The 22,283-nt window shown below is 41.8% G+C and overlaps 1 protein-coding gene across 3 annotated transcripts in view; it reads left to right on the top strand.

The window, feature by feature from the left end:
- The first annotated feature begins 10,409 nt into the window (after positions 1-10,409).
- LOC105935331 (guanine nucleotide exchange factor VAV3) overlaps positions 10,410-22,283 on the top strand; it is a 114,785-nt gene continuing 102,911 nt past the window's right edge. For all 3 annotated transcript variants that reach the window (XM_036125070.1, XM_036125069.1, XM_036125068.1), the window contains exon 1: positions 10,410-10,892. In XM_036125070.1, the coding sequence (XP_035980963.1) occupies positions 10,686-10,892 (207 nt within the window). In that variant the 5' untranslated portion in view covers positions 10,410-10,685. The remainder of the gene's footprint in view (positions 10,893-22,283) is intronic.

The raw sequence follows: 22,283 nt of genomic DNA, 5'->3' as shown, positions 1-22,283 counted from the left end.
GAATATATATATATATATATATATATATATATATATATATATATATATATATATATATATATAAACAGTTAAACCACATGTTTAGATACATAGAATATATGAAAAGGGACATTTTCTTCACAACTCTCTCACCTTCCATCAGGCTGAACTTAGTGTATTCAGACATATGAGATTTACCAAAAATATTTACATTGGCTACATGCCATAATAACAATGAGAAAGAGAATTTCTGTATAAATTTTTCATTAGTTTCTTTAAAGTCAGAAGGATAGAAACCTTTTCTTAGCATTTAGTGGGATTTCCTTTGAAACCGTGTGATTTGGGTGAACCATCTCGAGCATCTCTCCACAAGCTTCTCAGAATAGTTTGATGGGATTTTGGCCCATTCCTCCTGACAGAACTGGTGTCGCTGCGTAAGGTGTGCAGGGTGACTTGCTTGTACACAACTTTTCAAATCTGCCCACAAATGTTCTATAGGGATGAGATCACAGCTTTAGGATGGCCTCTCCAAAAAGTTGACTTTGTTCTCCTTGAGCCACTGTGGGACTAATCTGACGGCATGCTTAATGTCACTGTCCATTTTGAAACCAGAGACAGCGGTCTCAGGCATTCAAGCTTCGTCCATTTTGCCCCTAAATGTGACAAGGATCACACTGACCATACCAGAGGTGGGTAAAGTAGCCAAAAATTGGACTCAAGAGTAGCACCACTTCAGCATGTTTTAGTCATGTAAAAGTAAAAAAGTAATAAACCAGGAAATTACTCAGGTAAGAGTAAAAAATTATGCAGTTAGAAGGTTACCCAAGTACTGAGCAACTAATCATAAGAGCTGATGATTTTATATTATTAAAATTGTATCATTAGACTGACAAAAGTATAAAGATGTAAGGAAATTATGGTATTTTAAAGACAAGAAAATAAAAAAATATACAAATAATAACATAATTAAACTTGAAAGCACTTCTTACAGCAGTTAATATAGATACAGTATATTTGATCATAACATTAAAGCAACAAAGCTTGTGAGTAATTGAACATAGCACCATTTAAAAAACGAAACAAAACAAAAACTGTATTTAAGCATAAAACTATTGCATGAGACGGAACAAGTGCCTGAAATTTTATAATCTCAAAGTTATTCATCCCAAAAAACAGTCTTGTTAATAGCGATAGTATAAACATCGACATGAGGTCTATAACATGCTGCAGAGTTCATTACCTTGGGTAAAACATGTTTGAAATGGGTCTCACCTGAAAAAATGGATCATTGTGGCTCAAAAAACAAAACCCATAGCAGGTATGTGCTGTATGTTCACCTCCATGCATAAAGACAGAAGAAAAACAATGGCTTTATATTCCTGGGAAACGTTCCTTGTGTGCTTTAATTTACATAACACCCCTGTTGAAAAAAAAAAATGTAAATTATATTTCCCCCGAAACTTTAGCCCTATTCATTCATTTTTAAGTTAAAGCGTACTTTTATTAAGGGTTAGGTTTTAAAGCAAAACCCACAGGCATGTGTATTTGTAACATAACTGTTGTTATCAGAATCATGGTTATACAGCATCCTCTTTAATTCTCGGCACCTTTGCTGAAGATTTTCAAAATGCCTTGAAATAAAAGCCTTTCTTATTGTAGGTGCATAATTTCAATCTAATATACATACATATATATATACACACACACACACACACATATATATATATATATACACACACACACACACACATATATATATATATATATATACACACACACACACACACACACATATATATATATATATATATATATATATATATATATATATATATATATATATATAACCCTGCCTCACGCCCAGTGAACGCTGGAGATAGGCACCAGCAACCCCCGCAACCCCATGAGGGATTAAACGGGTCAGAAAATGGATGGATGGATGGATGGATATATATATATATATATATATATATATATATATATATATATATATATATACATATATATATATATATAAAGATGACGATACATTTTATCAAATGTACTTTGATTATTCCACATAGAAAACTAATATTGCAAAATAACTGGTGCGACAGTTATTAACGCAAGCATTATTTCTGTTTAGACTTTACTTTTTTAGCTTGATCAGGAACTTTTTAACTAGTAATCTCTAACTTCCTGTTAGTCTGGATACTAAATATTCTCATTGCTGCTATTCCAAATGAGACCAGAGAACGCCAATCAAGCGTGGCAGATGAGTGTGTTGAGTATATATCAGAAGATGGCTAGTTCACACTAAAGCAGTGACTCACTTTAATTCACCCATACGGTCAGAGTAATTATTAAAACCTCTAAAACCGGAGCTGAAGCTCTAAAGTTGAACAAGAGCATTAGTTTACGTTGCATCCGTGAGCAATCAGGACGAAAGTCTGAATCTGCAAAATTTACAACTAAAGAACGGCAGCAGAAAGAGGCATCTCGGTGTCACCAAGTCTCCGTAACACCACTGTCGTGACGTGTCTGCACACAGACAAGAGGTGGATCGGCTGGTCCACTGGTGCGGTCAGAACCGCCTCTGGAGATGACGGTGGAGTTTTAAAAAAAAAAAAACACACTCTGCCTCCCCTCAGTCAGCCTCAATGGCACTGTGTCTGGATTAGATCACTTCTGGTTCTTGGGAACCTCCATTTGCCGGGACCTGAGCTGGTCCTTCATGTAGAAACTCAAGAAGTACAGCCTAACACAAGAGCTTCGGATTATTTTTCATCATTCGGTCTGTCCTGCGTTCGTCCAACACTGTGTTCTGGCTCGGATGGGTCCAGACTGGAACAGACAGTTATGTCTACAGAGAGGATCATCAGAGCTGAGTTCCCCTTCCATCCAGCGCTTGCACAGGTCCAGAGTCGGGAAAAAGAGCTGCTAGCATCTCTTCAAACCCCACACCCCCTGGACACAAACGTTTTAGGCTTTTACCTTCAGGTCAGAGCTACAGAGCGCTGCTTGATGAAACCATCTGTCACAGAGACAGTCCCCCCCCCCGCCCCACAGGCTGTCTCCCTGATGAACACTTAACAGTCAGAGTACCCAGATCAGTACCATGCTTATTCACACCAATTCAACGTCTTCCTCATCCTCTTTAGAAAACCCCCCAAAAACCAACAAACACTGTACATATATATGTTTACAAAGAAATTGCTTTCCCTTATTTTGCATAAAATGTCTTAATGGAGAGGAAAGATGGAGCCCAAGGCAAATTCTTTGCAAACATTCACAAGCTTGCAGTTTCGAGTTGATTTTGTTTCTGAACCCACTGAAATGTTCAAGACACCTGGTGGAGATGACTTGGGACACGTTGCATTATCCTTTTGGGTGTTGCCATCAGAAGATGGGAACAATGTGATCATAACATTTACTTAGTACATTTATTAATTTATTATTTATTCACGCACCGTTACCTGCTCGCCTTCCTTTGTTGCTTTCTTTGCTTTTCAGTTTCTTCGCCCACACCACGTAGATGCGGACTCTTCAATGACTCGTAAACTTCTTCATATTATTCTTTTATTGTCGTTTAATCTTAGATTAAACGGCAATAAATATGTTCTACCTACTCTATTACTCTTTTCTCTTTGTTCATTTCATTTCCAAACCAAAGCAATCCTTTTGTATTTCTGACAGCAGTGGGCATTGACAATAAACTTCTTATCTTATAAAGGGACGGACATAGTCAGCAAATATACTCAGGTAGGTGATTTATAGCCTCAGGCTGCTGTTTATGGCTGACAGGACTGACACCTCTGAATAGAAACAGAATAGAATAGAAATACATTTATGGTCTCACAATGGTGTGACAGTGGCAAATGCATGTAGACAGACTACACCAGAGTCACACACTAGATTAAATAATATGAATAAAAAGCTTAATTTAAAGTTAAGCTGTAAAGCAGAAGAGAAAGAACTTATCAGAAAGACGGGAAATACTGCACAACTAATAATAGATAGTACAGCAAATTCAAGTAAAAATGCAATGTCTAAGTTGAAATGGAAGAAAGGCAGAAGCCGATTTACAGAATGATGTGAGACAACTGTGCAAAAAGCAAAAAAAAAAAAAAAAAGAAAGACAAGAAAATATGCATGATTGTTCAAACAAGGACACCAAGCGAAGCTGTGCAAACGGAGATTAGCATCAGAGAGACAGTGTGAATGACTCTTGATCAGATCGAGATCTCGTGCGGTTTTCTGCTGCTGTAGCCCATCTGCTTCCAGGTTCTGACGGGTGGTGTGCTCAGAGATGCTGTTCTGCAAAAACCTCGGGTGTACCCAGTGTTTTTTTTTTAGCCTTTCTCTCGTCTCAAACCAGTCTGCCAAGTCTCCTCTGACACCAGCAAGCCCTTATACTCCCCATGACTCCGACTCACTGGGTATTTTCTCTGTTTCGGATCATTTTCTGTAAACCTGAGGGACGAGACTGTGTGTTAAAGTCCCAGCAGATCAGCAGTTTCACCCCCCTGTGTGCCACCAACAACGATCACACAATCTCCTTTAACATTACGATGCTTGGTTTGAACTTCAGCAAGTCATCTTCACAATCTAGAAGGCCAAATGCGTTGAGTCGCTGTTGTGGGATTGGGCTGTTTGGCTATTTCTGTTAAGAAAGTGAAGCGCTTATGCTAAAGTGATCAGTGAGGGTACACTGTAAAACATCAGAGACCCAGTTAGTTGGGTCAACTAATGTCCACATTTTGACTCAAAGAAATCTGGCAAGTTTTAGATTTTGAACTTAAATGTGTACATTTTTGAAAGCTAAACTTACAGTAGTAACTATTTAATGATTTTGTTGGTCTCCACAAGTTAAAAAAAAGCTTATATTTTTAAGTTGGCAATAAGAAAAAAATGACAAATGAAAAATGTGCAAATGGGAGCTCCAATATAAAACCAGCAAGCTTGACTTTTTAATACTTTAATATGTACAGGACATTCAAGAATATTAAAATGACTGTTTGAACCACAGGGGACAACTTTAAATATACACTGAACTTTTAATTTAAAATATAAAATACTTACACAATATTTCAAAGCATACCAGTGTTGAAGGTGAATTTAACCGACTTCTACATCAAACATGTTCAAATTTGTAAAAAAAAAAAAATACCTAAAGGACAAAGGACTAGTTTCATCGGTGGAGGGACTCTGCGTCATTACAAGGTTAGTCAATGCTGTAAATGGAAAACCGAGGATGTTAAAACCATGTTTGATGCAAATGCCACGGTGCCATAATAACTTTACAACCCCAATCGGATGACTGGGTTTTGCTTCAGTTTTGCACTTAAAAGCCTTTTAAAGCTTTGCATTTCCCCCAAGCGGGTGATTATTACCATCAGCAATTGATCAGATACCATAAATTTTAATGGGACAACATCCTGCGCGACCGTCAAAAAAATCGGATGCATTTGTATGTTTGCCGGGAGCCTCTGTGTAACATTAATCACTGTTGTGGTGATAAATGCCAGGCTTCACAGGCGCCCAGTGTGGAAGGGGAAGTTGAAACTGGAGAAGGGGGGGTGCAGAGAAGGTTTGCCAGCATCCGCCTTCAGCAGCCACCTCTTGTGCTGGTGTTAGCCACGCCATCCAGTGGGACCGCTGTGGAAAAGGTGACTGAACCGCACGACTGCTTCTCGCTTTTTTGCTGTCTATAACAAAGTAAAACGAGAAGCAGAAATTCCTACAGTCATTCTGCTTCCTTTTACAACCCCCCCCCCCTCCTCTCCTCAACCACGAGGAGAAGAAGTGGTGACGAGGAACCCCCGCTTTTCCCCCTCGTTTATGATCGTCTGTCTACGCCGCATGCTGTTGAAGACCAATCTTCGCAGCTCTGTTTGCACGGCCTTTTGCGGCAAGTTATTGTATGTAAATCCTCAGAACAGCGGCTCTTCAGTAAACATTCTTTACAGCCCCCACTCTGCTGATATCAAGGTCCCTCCTCGTGATATCAGAGAGCCCTGTTGAAGATGAAATTAATCTCGGACGTGCGCGGTTCACGTCTTCCAGTCTTCCGTCGTTTCTATCTACACTCCAAGACTATAAAAGCACCCTCTGAGAATGTTAATGTGATTACCAGCACTTTCCTCTCCCAGGTTTGGATTAGTTTTCGCATATTGAGTTTCTTCTTCTCCTACAGCCCTGTCTGGGCTATGCGATGCATACATACCTGCAATAAAGGGAAAACACAACTCATTTATTACCTCTTTCTGAGGCAGTATGGTCTACTGATAACCAGTGCAGATAGAGTAGGGTATTTTTTGACAGCTGTTTCACACTGCATTGATTTTTGATAACTAACAATGCAGGAGAACTATTCTATGAAGCATCCCATGACTTTAAATTCTGCCTTTCTTGGTCACTACTGCAACTTGACAGTGCCGTAGTAAGAAAAAGGCTGTTTTGTTCACCTTTAGGGTTTAATTCTACATACGGGCCCGCAAAGGGTCCAAAATACATATTTATTACATTAACTAGTTGTTCAAGAAATTAGGACATCATTGGAAAGTTTGTTTATTTAAATAAAAAAAATGAAACTTCCTGTACATAGATTAGTTACAGTTATGATCAGTGGCGGCTGGTGAAAAAAAATCTTGCTGGGGCTGGGCAATAGATTTCCCTGCCTAACCCAGTACATGCATTTTAAATTAAAAGTTGGGAAATTACTACGATTCCACAATAAGCATTTAATTAATAAAAAAAACATTGTTCACAAATGATTATTTTGGTGGTTTTGCCTTATTAATCCTTTTCACAGACTCATGCCAGAGGGTTTGCATACATTGTACATCTTGACTTAAATATATATCCTATTTTTTTATTTATATAATGATTTACGTAGAACATTGACTAGTGCAAAATTAAGTTATATTTAATTTTGTAGAAAGGTCCTTTCTACAATGTGCTGTATCCAAGCATTTTAATGGAAAGTTTTGGTGGAAGGAAAAAGTGCGAAAGAAAAGGATGCACAAGCTGCCAGAAGCCCAAGGGGTTTGATTACTTGTTGTAGGTCCCTGGGGATCCTACAGTCTGTTTGTGTTTTGCACATTTTTAATATTGTTTATTATCTGTAGATTCCTGTTGTTAGTTTGTTTCTTATTATTTTAGTAGTTTAGTCTTTTTTCTGTTAGATTCTTTTTTTCCTGCCCGCCCATTCTCAGTTCAGTTACTTTGGTTATTCTTCCTTTATCTGGTCATTCATTATGTTTCCCTGTTAGATTCAGTTCTCCCCCTGCCCCTGCCAGTTAATTACTGTCTTCCTCCTTCAGGTGAATTACCTTTATTCCTCTCAACTGTGTTTATTTGCTCCACCTGTCGTTCCTTCTGTCTCCTATCCTATGTAGTCGGCCAGTTCAGCCATACTCATCCATCCGGTCCTCCGTTATGCTACCCCTGTTCTTGTCTGCTCCCTGTCGTATCCTAATCCATGGTCTCCCCTGCCTGCCTGTGAGTTTGCCATTTTGTTATTGATAAATCCACCTTCACCTCATCACGCGGCTCCCTACCTCTTGACTGCGATTCGGTCCATTTTCTACACTCAAATCTATGAAAGAAGGACCTGACCAAAGTTTGAACCAAGCAGATTATCAGTTAGAGGAATCTGTTAACAGAACTCGCATGGAAGTCCAAATTTACATTGGACTTGTTGAAACATTTCATAGCTGCAAACTGCTTAACCTGGAAGAGGTTGGAGCTGGCGAATTGCATGACGTCATGGGCCACAGAATGGGGAAGATTCTTTCCTTTGTCGATGTCTGCTGGGACAAAGGGAGATCGTCCGCCAGCGAGCAAAGACGGAAATCTTCGGTGGAAGACCCCAGCAGCGTTTTCTATGGCACAGCTCAACACGCCAGCCCCAACCTCTGTGGCTCGACCCGACACAGCAATACCAGCCAAACCATTTATTTCAACTGAAAACCAGCTCCTGGCTCTGCAACTCTGCCTGGCATGCTTTCATCAGTTTCTGCTAATCAACCTTAAGCACGAATGCCTGCCCTATGTGGCAGGTGCCTCTGTTCTCGAGGCCCAGAACGAGGTTACTTGCCGGTCTAAAACGGCTTAGCCCAGCGTGCAATGTCTTCACCAGAGCCGGGGATGTCCACGGCATCGGTCGGGGAGGAGTGGTCCTCTGTCACGGCTTCTGCCTCCTGCCCCGAACCATCAGAGGATGCCAGAGTCCAAACTGTACTATCTGCCCCAACATCCGTTTCATCTCCTCCCCTGACCCAGACGACACCATCCTCATCAACCTCACCACTCTCACCGCAAGAACTACGGCATCATCTATCTTACTCCCACACCACTTCCAAGTTGCTGAGCTCTCTGATGTGCGGGTTCAGATAGACCACAGCCTGCCCTGACGGCCTCCTGACCTCTACCGGCTTCAATGACAAATAGTGTGGTGCCTTGTCTGGATGACTTCATGGCCGTCCCCCTGAACTCTCTGACTCGTCGGAATGACCTCACAGCTGCCCCTCTGAACGCCTTCACTTGTCGAGACGGCTCGGTTTTCTTTGGGGTGTTGTATGTTTTGGTTCTTGGGACGTTTTTAGATAATTATTTTGGGGAGACATGTCATCTGTTGGTGGGGATCCACCAACAGAATCAGCATATTTTTTCTACTGGCCAAAATTACAACCTGAGTTATTGACCCTGGTATCACCATGCGTGACTGGTGAGTAAACTGTCAAGTTGAAGGACACTATTAAAAGTAAGCTGTGCTTCTTTAACACCTCATCAATACTAATCACCCCTATGCTTCGGTGCACTGATGCACTAATTTATGTAAAAACTAGCCCCGACAAAGAATAAAGTGCCTATATCATACAATATGTGCACATACTTTTCCGTAGGCTGACATTTATATATTAAAAACCTTATCTGGTGCAGTTTTTCCCTCCACTAAACTTTCCTATACCATGAATTTTTAGTTTCCATTAGCTATAAACCACATTTATTGCAATTACTTGAATAAATTGCTTGAAATAGACTAATTTGTGTGTGACTTATCTATAAAAAATATGAATATCACTTTTTGAATTGAACTAAAAAATGTATTTTGTTCTATGGTAATTAGATGCACCTTTATTGTTCTTAGATACGGAGGAGCACGTGTGTATGCTAGGTTTGTTTAAAAATGTATTGACCAGAAGTGTCAATAAACTCCCTTTACTCCTAGAATTTTTGGATCCACCTAAAAACGGATGATTACTCGTATTAGCTGTAACGCAATGTCATATAAGACAATGCAGGCTGATTTCAGTAATTATTTTACAACCTCTATCTGGGATGCCTCTGCGTTTTTACTTTTTAAGTTGAATTACAGAAATAATCACTGTGGTTGGAGAGCCAGCAAAGTTGCCTTACCCAAACCTATTTATAAAGCTGTGAACCGTCAGATGTCACACCACAGACGCCTTAAATGCAAACACAAAGCAACCTCTTCCTTAACATCCTAGCAGAGCTGCAGGCTGACCACAAGCCGCGCTCTGTTGCTGCAGTAATTCATGCAAAAAACTGTCCCAAGCACGCATTGAGTCCAGATCAGTTTTAGTAAGCTTACTTTTAAATACTAAAAAAAAAAAAAAAAGAGAAAAAAATAACGTTTTCCAACACTTTTTCTTCCACTCAACTTTCTATTGATATGTATGGGTACAGCTTCTGTAAAAAGACATCTTCTTTGTCAGTGCGTTTTATGGCTCACCCTCCTTGCAGAGGGTCTCTGTCTCCGGGAACAACTAGTCAGTCAGGAATTATTAGGACCACATGGCCATTGTTTATTAAATATCCCTTTTAATTCATCCTACATGCTGAATTTGGCTGTCATTGGCTGCAAGGCATTATTAAGTTGATACAAATATCTCACCTTATCAAATTTATGTAGTTTGACTTTTTTTTTTTTTTTAAATGTACAGGCATACACCTTTTTTGATGACATTCTAATCGAGACACACTTGTGTAGTGCTTAGATAAGGGACGGTGGCTCTATCGGTGGCTTGCTCAGTGATTAATTGACCGGCAGCGTCAACCGTGTCTGTGCGCAACCGGAATATTTGCATCCACTTCAAATCTTTTTACGATGTCGTTTAACAACAAGCCGTGCTGGTTGCGCCCCGCTTAGAAAGTGAAAGCCGTGCTGCGTCTCCTCTACAAGAACACAGCACTGTTCAATGCGCCCGTGTGGCAAGCGGAAGAGGTGAGGTGAGGGGGAGGGAAGAGAAACAAACAGAGAGAGAGAGAGAGAGAGAGAGAGAGAGAGAGAGAGAGAGAGAGAGAGAGAGAGAGAGAGAGAGAGAGAGAGAGATTGATTGAGAGAGAGGACCTGAGCGGAGAAGAGGGAAAGAGGAGTCTTCTCTCTCCTCTCCTCGTCTCTCTGAGAGAGAGCGAGCGAGCGCAGGACGCACTCCATCCACAGTCTCGCTTCAGCCTCGCCACACCGGACTGTCATCCGTGGAGCGCTCCGCCCGCATCCCCCAGCAGCTCTCCGCCGCGGCTCACTTCTGCTCTCCTCGGGGTTTCCAGCTGGCCCGGATCTGGCATGGGTCCGATCTGGTAGAAGGCGTGAGGTGTTTCCGAACCGTTAGCTGCGCGCTTTCAGACAGACCCGTAAAAAAAGAAAAGAAGAAGAAGAAAAAAAAAAAGAAAAACTCGCTCCGGCTGAAGGGAGAATAATGATGGAGTATTGGAGGCAGTGCGCGCTGTGGCTGATCAACTGCAAGGTGCTCCCAGCTAGCCACAGGGTGACATGGGAGTCAGCGCAGGTATTCGACTTGGCTCAGACCCTCCGGGATGGAGTCCTCCTGTGCCATCTGCTCAACAACCTGAAGCCCCAGTGCATCAACCTGAAGGAAATCAACCTTCGGCCGCAAATGTCACAGGTAAAGAAGGACACGTCCCCCCCGATGCCCGTTCCGTTCCTCGGCTGCTTGTCAAATTGCACCGAAGCCACGGTGGTGGCAGCCTGGCCTGACTCCATAGGAATTATGCTGGTTTACGCATTTGGCCCATCGTTTAGCGTGTAACGTAAAGCAACAGCGCAACCTAACTTAATGCACGTGTAAGTGACGTTTTTATGAAATTCGGCTAATTAATTTCCAAAAATCGACGCATTTTTCAATTCTATTTACACTTTTACAGAATTCTTAGAGCGTGGTTGTGTGTTGCCGGAAAACTGATGAGAACAGACCTCTATGAACTCTGCAGGGTGTATTTTCTATCAGTTTCCCTCGGTTTTTGTGTGCAAATGAATTCCCGAAGGAAGGGTTGTCAGGTAAACATTAGCGCAAGCCGCTAGTTATGGTTTTATCACCTAACGTGTGCGTGCAGTAAGCGGAAAAGCATGAACTTGAGAAAAATTGCATGGAGTACGGTGGGGCGTTTTCATACTTAACCCCGTTTTCCAAGTCACAATACAATCAAACATGTTTAATACTAAAATTTATTTCCTCGATCACTTATTTATGTTACTGAATGTGATGTTTAAAGTCACAAGCAGAGAGTTGGCATATATTGTATTAAACAGGAGGACCCTATTCCACAACAAACGTGCTGCCCCAACCAGCATAACATTGTTGTATTAGCAAGAATTCTAAAACGGAAATGGAAAAACCTCAGTGAACTACAACTTGTATTTGATTATAATCACAGCATATATATATATATATATATATATATATATATATATATATATATATATATATATATATATATATATATATAAACTTTCTGAGGGGGACCCTAATTTGACTTTTTGCAAACAATTATTTTATACTAAAATAATTTTTTGTATTGTGCCAATCAACTAGCTTTTTTGCTTGACAAAAACATAGATAGATAGATAGATAGATAGATAGATAGATAGATAGATGTTAGTCAGATACCATCTGCTTCAATATCGGGACAGCCTGGGCCGGGACCTGATTAATATTCGCCTTTCTACCAGTGAATCTGTCCGTCTGGCTCAGTGACAGCACACAGTGAGGTAGACACTCACCTACTGAGCCTGCAGACCTGCTGTAACAGTATTACCTGGCCTGCACCAGAGGATCACTCCCCTACACTCCGACCACAGTGTATTGCTTTGTAATAGATAAACCCGGCGTTCAAATTTTATTCAAAACAGATGGTTAATTCCTTATTACTGTACTGTGATATCTATCCCTCTTCAATCAAGCGGTGCAGCTGGCCTGTTTCCTGGAAAGAAGCACGCCAACCCTCGGTGGCACAGTGGCATGGTCATTCCCAATCAAATTGTGTGTCATTTGACTCCAGTGCACTGGGGGAGTGAGCAATTTAAGGTTTACAATGTCATTGGGGGGGGGGCAGTGGATGTCTATGTCCATCTGAGGATGTTCACTCAGAATTTCCAGTCAAAACTAGTTTGGAGTCTATTAAAGCCCGTTTGGCGGTAACGTAAAAGTCATCACAGACGAGACGTCTGTGTTAGTAGAGAGACGCTCAGTGTTTCGTGACAACCATAACATCAGGAAATGTAAGAGAGCAGTCATTGGTAGTGTGGTTTATGAACAAAGCTGAACGTGTGGCCTATCTAGGCCCAGCGTGGGTTATTTATAGGCAGACTTTGTTTCATACACTGCCGGGTGGCATAGACTTGAAGTGATATTCTGCTAAACCCTTGTGAGCCTTTTCATTTCCTACCTGCTGTGGATAACTGTACTTGTGTCTTTATTTAGTACACATGCCGATTATTTGAAACCAGGAATTAAAAGCTAGTCCAAAAGGGGGCCTGAAGGAAGCCCCCCCCCTCCCCCCCCCCACTGGACAACCTGTTAACACCCCTTTAAACAGTGCCACTTATGTAAAGAGAAATGTGTTTGGGGGTTTAGCAGCGGAGTGTATTATTTCTGACAGTGGCGAACAGCTTTTGGTGAAAACCGCATGAGGGTTTTGCTCAGAGTGTCCTTCACTGGAAAAGCAAAGACCTGTCATCGCTCGAGGCAGTCTCAATGCAGATATGTACAGTAACAAGAGGAAATTTCACAGCAAGTGGCGAGAGCAAACTCTTATTTGCCAGGGTGTCGGTGCGTATCCTCACAGTGGGAGCTTCGTCAGAGACTGCATCCAGGGTTTGGAAGTGGAGAGGACAGGAAGGGCCTGCCAGCAGTCCCGATCTCAACCCAACCGAAGATCTTTGGGATCAGCCTGGAGCGCGCTGCTCGAGCCAGACCGACCAACGCCCCCGCATTGGCTGACTTGCAACAAAGGCTGACTGAAGAACGGGTGGCTGTCCCACACAAGCGTAGGACCAAGTGTCCAAAAGCGAGGAGCAGTTGCGGTTGTGTACAAGCTCTCCCACACGCCGCTTAGGCAGCTGCTTGGTAAACGATGACGCGGTTAAATGGCCAACATGTCGGGTTTCTTCAAACTTCAATCGCCCAATCCGATGAAACAGTACCGAACAAAAGTCAGTAGCAGAACAAGCTGTTTTGCCATGGACAGAGAGGATTTGGCAACATTTAAAGGGAAATAAACAGGCGTTCAATATTACTAGATCTATTCATAAGACGTATTGTTGCAGCATAGAAATAATCAAACATCATTCTCTTACTATTTTGGCTACATATATGTTTCTTTTTTTGTACCACAACACCGTATTATCAGATATCACTGTACACATTCCGCTTCAGCCCCTTTCGCGCACCACCTACTCCCTGTACGTCCAGTGTAAATAATCATCGGTCTGTGTGTAAATACCCACCAAAATGGAAACATGGCAACAGTTTAAAGTGCCACAGGATAGTGCTTGCGTAAAGCTCTAACGTTTTTAAGATCAGAGTTTTTTGTTTTTAGAAGTTAGAAGTCTGCTTTGATTTTCTGTACTTCTCAGACTAGCTGTTAGCGCGTGTTATTATCGGCTAATTAACTAGCTGTTAGCACGTGTTATTACCGGCTAATTAACTAGCTGTTAGCATACTCCTCTGGATTCACGCTAAAGGAAGATGTCAGGAGAGTTGTCTACTTCCAAAATTCCTGTGACATCCCTTTATTGAGCCAGTGAAGAAGCTACAGTCAGAGGCCCAAAACCGCCTCAAGCGAATGTGAAAACCATTTTTGCAAAATTGAGGAAGTTATGTCAGATCTTGCCGCATCCATCAACCTTCTCTAATGTGATTCTTCAACATAGGCATAAGAACACGTTGATGGAAACACGGCTTGTGAATCTGGTCGACTTGTTATCGTTTTTTTTTTTTTTACTTGCTCCATTCCACAGATCAAACCATATGAACTAGCCATCCCCCTTTTTTTTACATATGGCTTTGCCATTTACACCTAATTTGGAGGATTTCTCGTAAGATTTCTGTCAGCAGCTCCGTAGATCAGCGCTTGCTTTTATTTCATCTCCTATCACATACAGACACACTGGAGGTAGACACCAACGCCTCCTGTGAGATCATTGTGGGGTGGGGGAGAAAATGGGTGTCTGAACCCCCTCTAAAAAATAAGTTACATTTACATAACTGGGGGAGGAGTTGGTTCCCTTTTCAGCCTGCATAATGCATGAGGGTCGTGGCAGCTACTTTATCATTGGCCGATAATAACACATGGGACGCTACCGCGGCCTCACCCGTGGGACTCATGAGATGGAAAAGACAAAGGCAGTGAAAAAAAAAAGGGTCTGTCTGGCCCTCCGCTGAGGCAGCTCCGAGGACATAAAGGGACCTGGAGGGGTTTTCTGTGCGCGTCGCTGGGGTGAGCTGCTTAATTAAAGCACAGTGCATCAGAAGCTCTGGAGAGTTCCCATGCAGAACGCTGGAATCATGCTTCTCACTCTTGCAACACGGATCGTGGTTCAGAAGGCCGACATGTCGGTAGAGAAAAGGTGTAGTATTGCTGTGGGACTCTAACCGGGGACATGAGGTGATCTGATGTGCGCAGCACAGCGCAGAAGCATTCGAGACTCGAGAACTTTTTCCACATTTTGTGAAACAATAATAATGTAATTATTACATTATTACAATGTAATAATGTAATGTAATGTAATTGTAATATCATCTTTATTGTCATTGAAACACTGAAATGGGAAGTTTTTCTTCCCACTGTCGCTTCATGCTTGCTCAGTATGAGGGATTGCAGCAAAGCCATGTACAATGCAGACGACTCTCCATGTGGCTCTACGGTTCCCCAGGAATGAATGCTGCTTGTCGGGACTTTGATGCAATCAACTGGTTTCCTTATATAGGGAATTTTTGACCAATCTGTATAATCTGACCCAATCTGTATAATATGATTGAACTTGATTTTGTAAAGTGCCTTGAGATGACATGTTTCATGATTTGGCGCTATATAAATAAAATTGAATTGAATTGAATTGAAAATTGAATTGAAATACACTGAAACATACATTCAAACGAAATTTGTTCTCTCGCCCCAGCAACACTGGCCCCGATAACCACAAGCAGCAGCGCAATTTTGGTGAAAGGCCGTCCCGGAATTGCTGCAAAAAAAATTCGAAGTGGAGAGCAAATACTGCACGGCGTGAAAAGCTCTTTACAAACAGAAACAAAAAATGGAAAGGGGCATTTTATTTGATCTAAAATGTTTGGTTAGGGTCGGTGTCCCGGTGGAAGGTGAACTTCCACTGAGCCTCTAACAGATTTTTCCTCTAGGATTTCCCTGTACTTGGCTCTAGCCGTTCACTAAATTAGCTCTGACCAACATCCTGGTCCCTGCAAAGGAGAAGCACGGCCACACCATGATGCGGCCACCATCGTGTTTCGCCGTGACGATGGTGAGTTCAGAGCGATGAGCAGAGTCAGTTTGTCTCCACAGGTCGCATGCGTCAGCGAGGTATTAATACTTTGAATGTGTTGCGGCTACACTTTGCGATGCTTAGTTGACTGAATGCCACGTGTTATCTGTATGCAAATTCCGGAAACTGTTTAAGCGCTTGCTGCAACTGTTTGCAATAAAGAACCCGAAAGTTCCAGTTTAGGGCTTAAGCAAAATCCTCTTTGAGCCCCTTTGATCAGAAGTTTACAATGCTATTATGAGCCAATTACAAAGTCTAGACGAGGCCCAACCGCAGCGCGCGCCGACCCTTGCTTTGAAAAAAACAAACAAAAAAAAAAAAAACGCCACATAATCAGTAGTTGCTTTTCGTCTCAGCCGAGTCAATAGCAGGGGTTTAGTTTTAAGAGGAACTGGGGGATGCTTGTCATAGCGCAACTACAAGACCACATGGGTACCGACATACGTGCCGTTTCCTTTTACGTTGTTTCTGTTCTTCCTGCAACAAAAGGAAGATTACCTGCACGTGTCATAATCATTCTCCCTGTATAGCCATTAAACAACGTTTATTAAAATCTACCATGACAATATTTGTTGAGGCAAAAGAGCGTTTGTTGGGGGTTTGGGGTTTAAATCTTTCAGTTAGAGCCCTATACCCTCTTAAACCCACCTAGTTTTTTTCAATGATACGGGAATAAAGGGGTTTGGAGGGGAGCAGCGCTGCGACAAAGCCCCCCCCAAGCCTCTCGCATAGGACAGCCTCGAAGTTCAACAAGGGCAGGAAATCAGGAAATGGAATAGAGGAAGGAAGTGAAACTAAAACATGGCCTCGATCGAATTCAGACCAAAGCGCTGAGATGTCAGGCACAATGAAGTAAAAAAACAAAACAAAGCGGCAACCCCCTCTTTATTCTCAGACACCACAATAATGACATTTGCTCTTTGCTCTGTCGAGTCAGCCTTGAACATTTTTATATTTCGGGAAAAGCGAAAGTGAGTTAGAGTTAGTAGTCAAACAAACACCTAGCAACAGAATCCGTTTACGATAGCAACCGATGACACATGCGTTGCAATGCTGTGCATGAATTTCAACACAGAAGTGACTTCCAGACCTCCAAAAATATTAAATAATATATTTCATAGTTGTCAGATAAGAGCTAAAGCTGTTCCTTTTGCAACTTTTCTATGGTTCTTTAAATCCTTCTCTGTGAATTGATCAATAATTCATGCTTTTCTTTTGTTTTCCACAGTAGTTAATATGCAATTTTGACTCCTGAAGGCCAAAGCAGCTGGATTACACATGTTCTGCACTACACAGTTGCATACATTTATTTTATCTAACTGACTCTGAGATTGTGAGATGTGAAAGTAGGAAGAGAAAAGCCCGTGTCTAAGAGTGAGCACTCCGTACAGCAAGCTTCAAAGGCTCCGAGGCTCGCTCGTCATTCTCTCACTGAAGAGACACAAAAGCGAGGCAAAGCGTGGGAGAATGAGAAAGACAATGAGGAGATGACTTAATTTGCTTTTCTGATTTGGTAGGAGAAGGATAGTCCTCTAAAGGCCAGGAAGCCCCAGTTGGCTCTGCAAAACACATCCTGATTCCTGCATCGACAAATACATTCTTACAAACAGGGGCAATGTTTTAAATTATTAAAAGAAATATTAAAATTAGGGCTTTAAAATACATTATCGTTTATTTTGGTCAATATATTTAGTATCTACCTTGAGATACTTTGAATGCACTTTTTATATGAAATCTAATAAAATGTTTTTAGCTTCTGCAGCCACCAGTTTCCATTTTGCTACTCCATTATATATATATATATATATATATATATATATATATATATATATATATATATATATATATATATATATATATATATATATGCCAGCTACTAAGGTTACCTAAATAAGGTAGTTCTAAAGGCCAGTGCCCATATTGACAAGGATTCTCAGAGAGCTCCTATCTTAGCCAAAAAGTTCTTACCTAGGAGTTCAGATAGCTGCTGAGATTTGTCCTAAAATGACGTCACTTTTAGTCTTTGGCACTGATCCAGAGTTAACTTGTATAATAATAGCGCTAACACGGGAAAAGCGGATCTTGTTTGATTTCTGTTCTGATTGGCTTAGTTGCTCACAGCCTCTCTACAATAGTCAGTCAGCAGTGACTCAGTCTTTGTATGTCCTGTCACCTATTTACTGCGAAAGCCTCAAGATAACTATTCTTATTTGGTGTTCTATTTCTGGTCTCTGATTTTTGTAAAGCGTTGGCCTGCTGATACTGATTCTAGCCTATTCTCTTTAATAGCTGTATGAAGATATACAAACGGAGCTCAGTATTTTTTCCATGAGTATGAATTATCTGTTAGAAGCAGAACCGATGTTGTCCTCCTGTGTGACAGAGTTATATATGTAAAGTATGATTTTACTGATATTTTATAGCTAAAATATTAATGGCCCCCATTTCACCCCCATTGTCCCCGTTGGTTGAGGGAGGCTTTGTGGAGCCCAGCGGGCCAGAGCTTTATCAGTTTGAGACGATTGCTCAAGGCGCTGACTTAGTGAAGCCCAAAGGAGGTGCTGTTCGAGCCGATACAGGGAGGCTGATCCGGGGCTGCCGCTCTCTGTCCACTGGCTGGCTACTGAAGTCGCAGAGCGTGAATTTCCAATGTCCAACCTAATACCAACTTCCCCGTGGTCTCACCCTAGCCCCTTCCCGGCTGCCTCAAGCACTTACGGCAGAATTTCACGGAAATTTCCCAAAAACACACAAAACGTTGGTAGATTTGTTTCTAGTCTCTTTTTCGAAGAAAAAAAAGTCGCTGGAGGTTTTGAAAAGTGCAACAGTGCTCGCTATGGAGGCACAAGATGGAGTGAGCAGAGCTACCGTCACTAGATCTAAATTACATCGCATCAACTGAAAGCAATGTTAATTCGAAATTCACTGCAGAACCACTGTAAAACCCTAGGTGGGAGTGACACTGACGATTTTAGACACAAAAGCAGGATTTCAACAAATATGCACATATTTTTCAAAAATAATGACCAGGATATGTAGACAGTACTATAAGAATACCATGTTAACAGTTTATTGGCAAAAAAGTTGATTTGGGGGTGAGTTACCCTTTAAAGTTTAAAGCAGCGCAGTGTCACCTTTAGCCACCAGGGGCACTAGACCTGCAACTTCCAGGTCTAGCGCCCCTGAAGGCCCTGGCAACACTGCACCTGGTAGGGTTTCCCCCAGTGTATTATAAGCCTAAGCATCGTCTGTTTATTTTAAATGCGTCGATGTTTGAGAGCGATGTAAGAAGGACGAGTAACACTGACTCTAAGGTCTGTTCTAGTTGAAATTTCTGACTTGGGAGGTCTAGAATTCCGACTACTGAGGACAAATGGAACGCACCATCAATCCTACAACAGAGGAACAAAATTACGTGTGATCCGATAAGCATCCTATCTGTTTTGTTTTGTCGTTACGGCATTCTAAGCTCAGACTGCCGTAACCTAGAGTGTGTCATGTGACCTTGGTGACGGATCTGACCATCTCAAGTTACATAGGCGAGTTTTTGAGCTGGGCAGCCCACACGGAGCATCGATACGCACCAAGTGCTGTATATTGATTTTAACAATAATTTATCATATATCAAATTAAGCTAATAATTGGGTCAGAACTTACACTGTGCACTTTAAAAAAAGCTTCTAACATCTCTTTTTCTGTTCTGACATCATTTTAAACATCTTAAACATCTCTTACTGACAATAGCTAACACAGAGTCTTCTTCGCTCATTACCATCATTTACATTGAAGACTGTTGTTTTCTATGCCACCTTGCAGCGCTTCGTATGTCACATTCACTTTTCACTCAAGACATTTTCTCTCAGGAATCTACTTTTGCATTGGTCATGACATCGTAGTCCTCTAGCCAAACAGTAAATGTTAACTAACACTGCTGCATATGGCAGCAAAAGAAGTACATCCTTCTGAGACTACATTTCAACTACATTTTTCACATTTCCCTTGACTTGATTTCGTATTATTACCCAACTCTGGAAGGAAAGAAGCTGCAGTTGAGATTTCCCAAATTCCTTGCCCCCCCCCCCCCCCCCCCCCCCCCAGCAGAATTAAGACTAGAGTTTAATGCATTCAGGGCTTTAGACTTCATGTCTTGTGTTATTGTGCTTTACGAAGCATCACAGGATCTTTCCCGTTAACCCGTTTTGCCTTTAAGACGTCATAAAATCTTCAAACCCTACCCAGCTGCTTACATTTGCTGCTCCGCTGCTTCTTTTATCTCCTGATTCGTTTGGGCTGGATCAAGCAGGCCTGCTAAGTATTCATGGTCAGGCTTCAGTTACCGAACCTCATACTGATTATTTTCCACTACAGTATTACTGCATGCAGACTACGCGCGGCAAGGCATTGGTATGCAGCAGACACGTGTAGGACGCAGCCTGTCAGAGGTGCCGTAGCGCCGCTGCCCTCTCGATTCATTTTGTAGGAAGGGTTGCACCTGTCAGTGTGTAAACACCGCGTTACTGCGGCCATGCATGCCCCCGCGCTGTTGCCATGCTCCACAGCCCTCCGATTTACGATTCCAGCATGGCATAATGCAGTAACACCACTTCTATTCCACCGTGTCACCTCGGCTTATTCACGAGCAGCTCTTGCGTACGCTGACACGGGGGTGGGGCCATATCGCATCTTAGTCGCTTGTGCTCGTTTGCACGGCGTGAAAATGACCTTTCATTCCGTCACTAAAGAAGCAAACCTGAACCGCAGCCGTCTAGTAAACACTACGTTTCACTGTACGTTGAATTATAGATTATGCATGCCCTGATCTTATTTTGACATATTCAGAGGTGGAGATTATGCCTTTGATCAAACTTGGTTGGACACCTCAGTTAATCACTCCTGAGTGCTCCTGAAGCTCAGAAAAAGTCAATACTGTTTGTTGTTTGTCCAGGTTACAAGCCTCACCAGAAGGGACATGTTGATTCCTGATGTCAGAGGAGACCCTCAACATACATTATGGTTCTGAGTATTTCCAGACTGGTGTTAAGAAGGATGGGGTCTATGAAATGTATTTCGTTCTATAGTCTGTCATTTGCATATTTATAGACAGGATGCAGAAAGAAATTAGAAAAAAATATATATTCATGGAAGAAACGGCGTTTTAAAAGGAAGGGATTTTAAAAGGAGCCTTCATAAGCATTCACATTCGTCTGCAGCTGTTTTTGCTGTTTAGAGTCGCAGTAGTGATAAACCCCGACCAAGGAGTGATGACAAACTGAAGCTTCTCTGGCTGGAGAGACATGAATTGTGCTGCCTACAGTGCACCTTGTGAGTGAACGAGGCCCATCTATCGCTGGGCCGGGACCCAGAATAGACACGGATAAGGCCCTGTGCAGTCCAGGAGATTATGGAGCCCGTGACTTTTCTAGATGGGTCATTTAACGTTTGAGGCGTCCTGTTCTGAAACAAGTCGGCCGTCTGTTTAGAAACGGGAAGGCGCTTCAGTGTGTAACAAGAAAATGTCGACATGCCTGCAATGTCGACATCCCTGAGTATGGTCAGCTGTGACCTGATACATGTATTGTAGAGCGTACGGAATGGGGACAAGGACGTACCTATTTTTACCTATGTACTACTTGTTAGGGGTGTAACAGTACACCTAAGCCTTGGTTCGGTGTACAGTATACCTCGGTTTATGGGTCACGGTCTGGTGTCGGTATGGTAAAAAAGCAAAAAGAGAGAAACGCCAAATGTTAGGTTTTCTTTACCTACTTTTTTTTAACAGGAAATAAGCCCTCACATAAACCAGAAAAGAAGAACAAACCACATTTGCTAGTGAGGGTCAGAATTCATGTGCTAGTTCACTTTCAAATTAAAAGCATTTAACCGTAGAAGACATACAGTATATTGTATCACATTAGATAGCAAACACATTAGAGGCTAACAGCTGTTCAGACAGACCCTTTGTTTCAGCTAATTTTGCCTTTTAAAACACTCATGCTGATAACCTTTATGTCCATGGTTAACAACGGTATATTAGCTACATTACTATACTATACATACTATATATGAACAATTATTGACTGTCTGCGCTTCCATAAGAAACCATTACAGTCTTTCGAGCTGGTTACGATGCAAAGTTACTTAATCAGAGACTGTATCCATCCGCCTTGTCTGCAGTGACTCACCAGTCCGTTCTAAGTCTGCCGACAGGGGAGGGAACTTTTAGGTTTTGCCACAGGACAATCAAACATATAAAATTCTTGCGCTTTTTAAAGTCTCGTAGTGGTTTGGTACACAAAGACAAAAACATTTTCAGTTTGCGTTGTTTGAAATGGAAGAAATGGCCTAAAACAGTCTGGCTAGCTTTTAGCCTTCAACTGCTTTGAGGTCTTCTTCTTTCTACAAACTCGTTACTTTTTGACTCCACACTCTTACTTATAAAGGAATTATAGCTGCTAACAGTTTCGCAAAACCTCCAGTAAATACATCCAAGCTATCCTAT

This window comes from Fundulus heteroclitus, chromosome 21 (assembly GCF_011125445.2).
Source record: "Fundulus heteroclitus isolate FHET01 chromosome 21, MU-UCD_Fhet_4.1, whole genome shotgun sequence".
Classification (NCBI taxonomy): domain Eukaryota; kingdom Metazoa; phylum Chordata; class Actinopteri; order Cyprinodontiformes; family Fundulidae; genus Fundulus; species Fundulus heteroclitus.
This window is presented reverse-complemented; position numbering and strand designations above follow the sequence as displayed.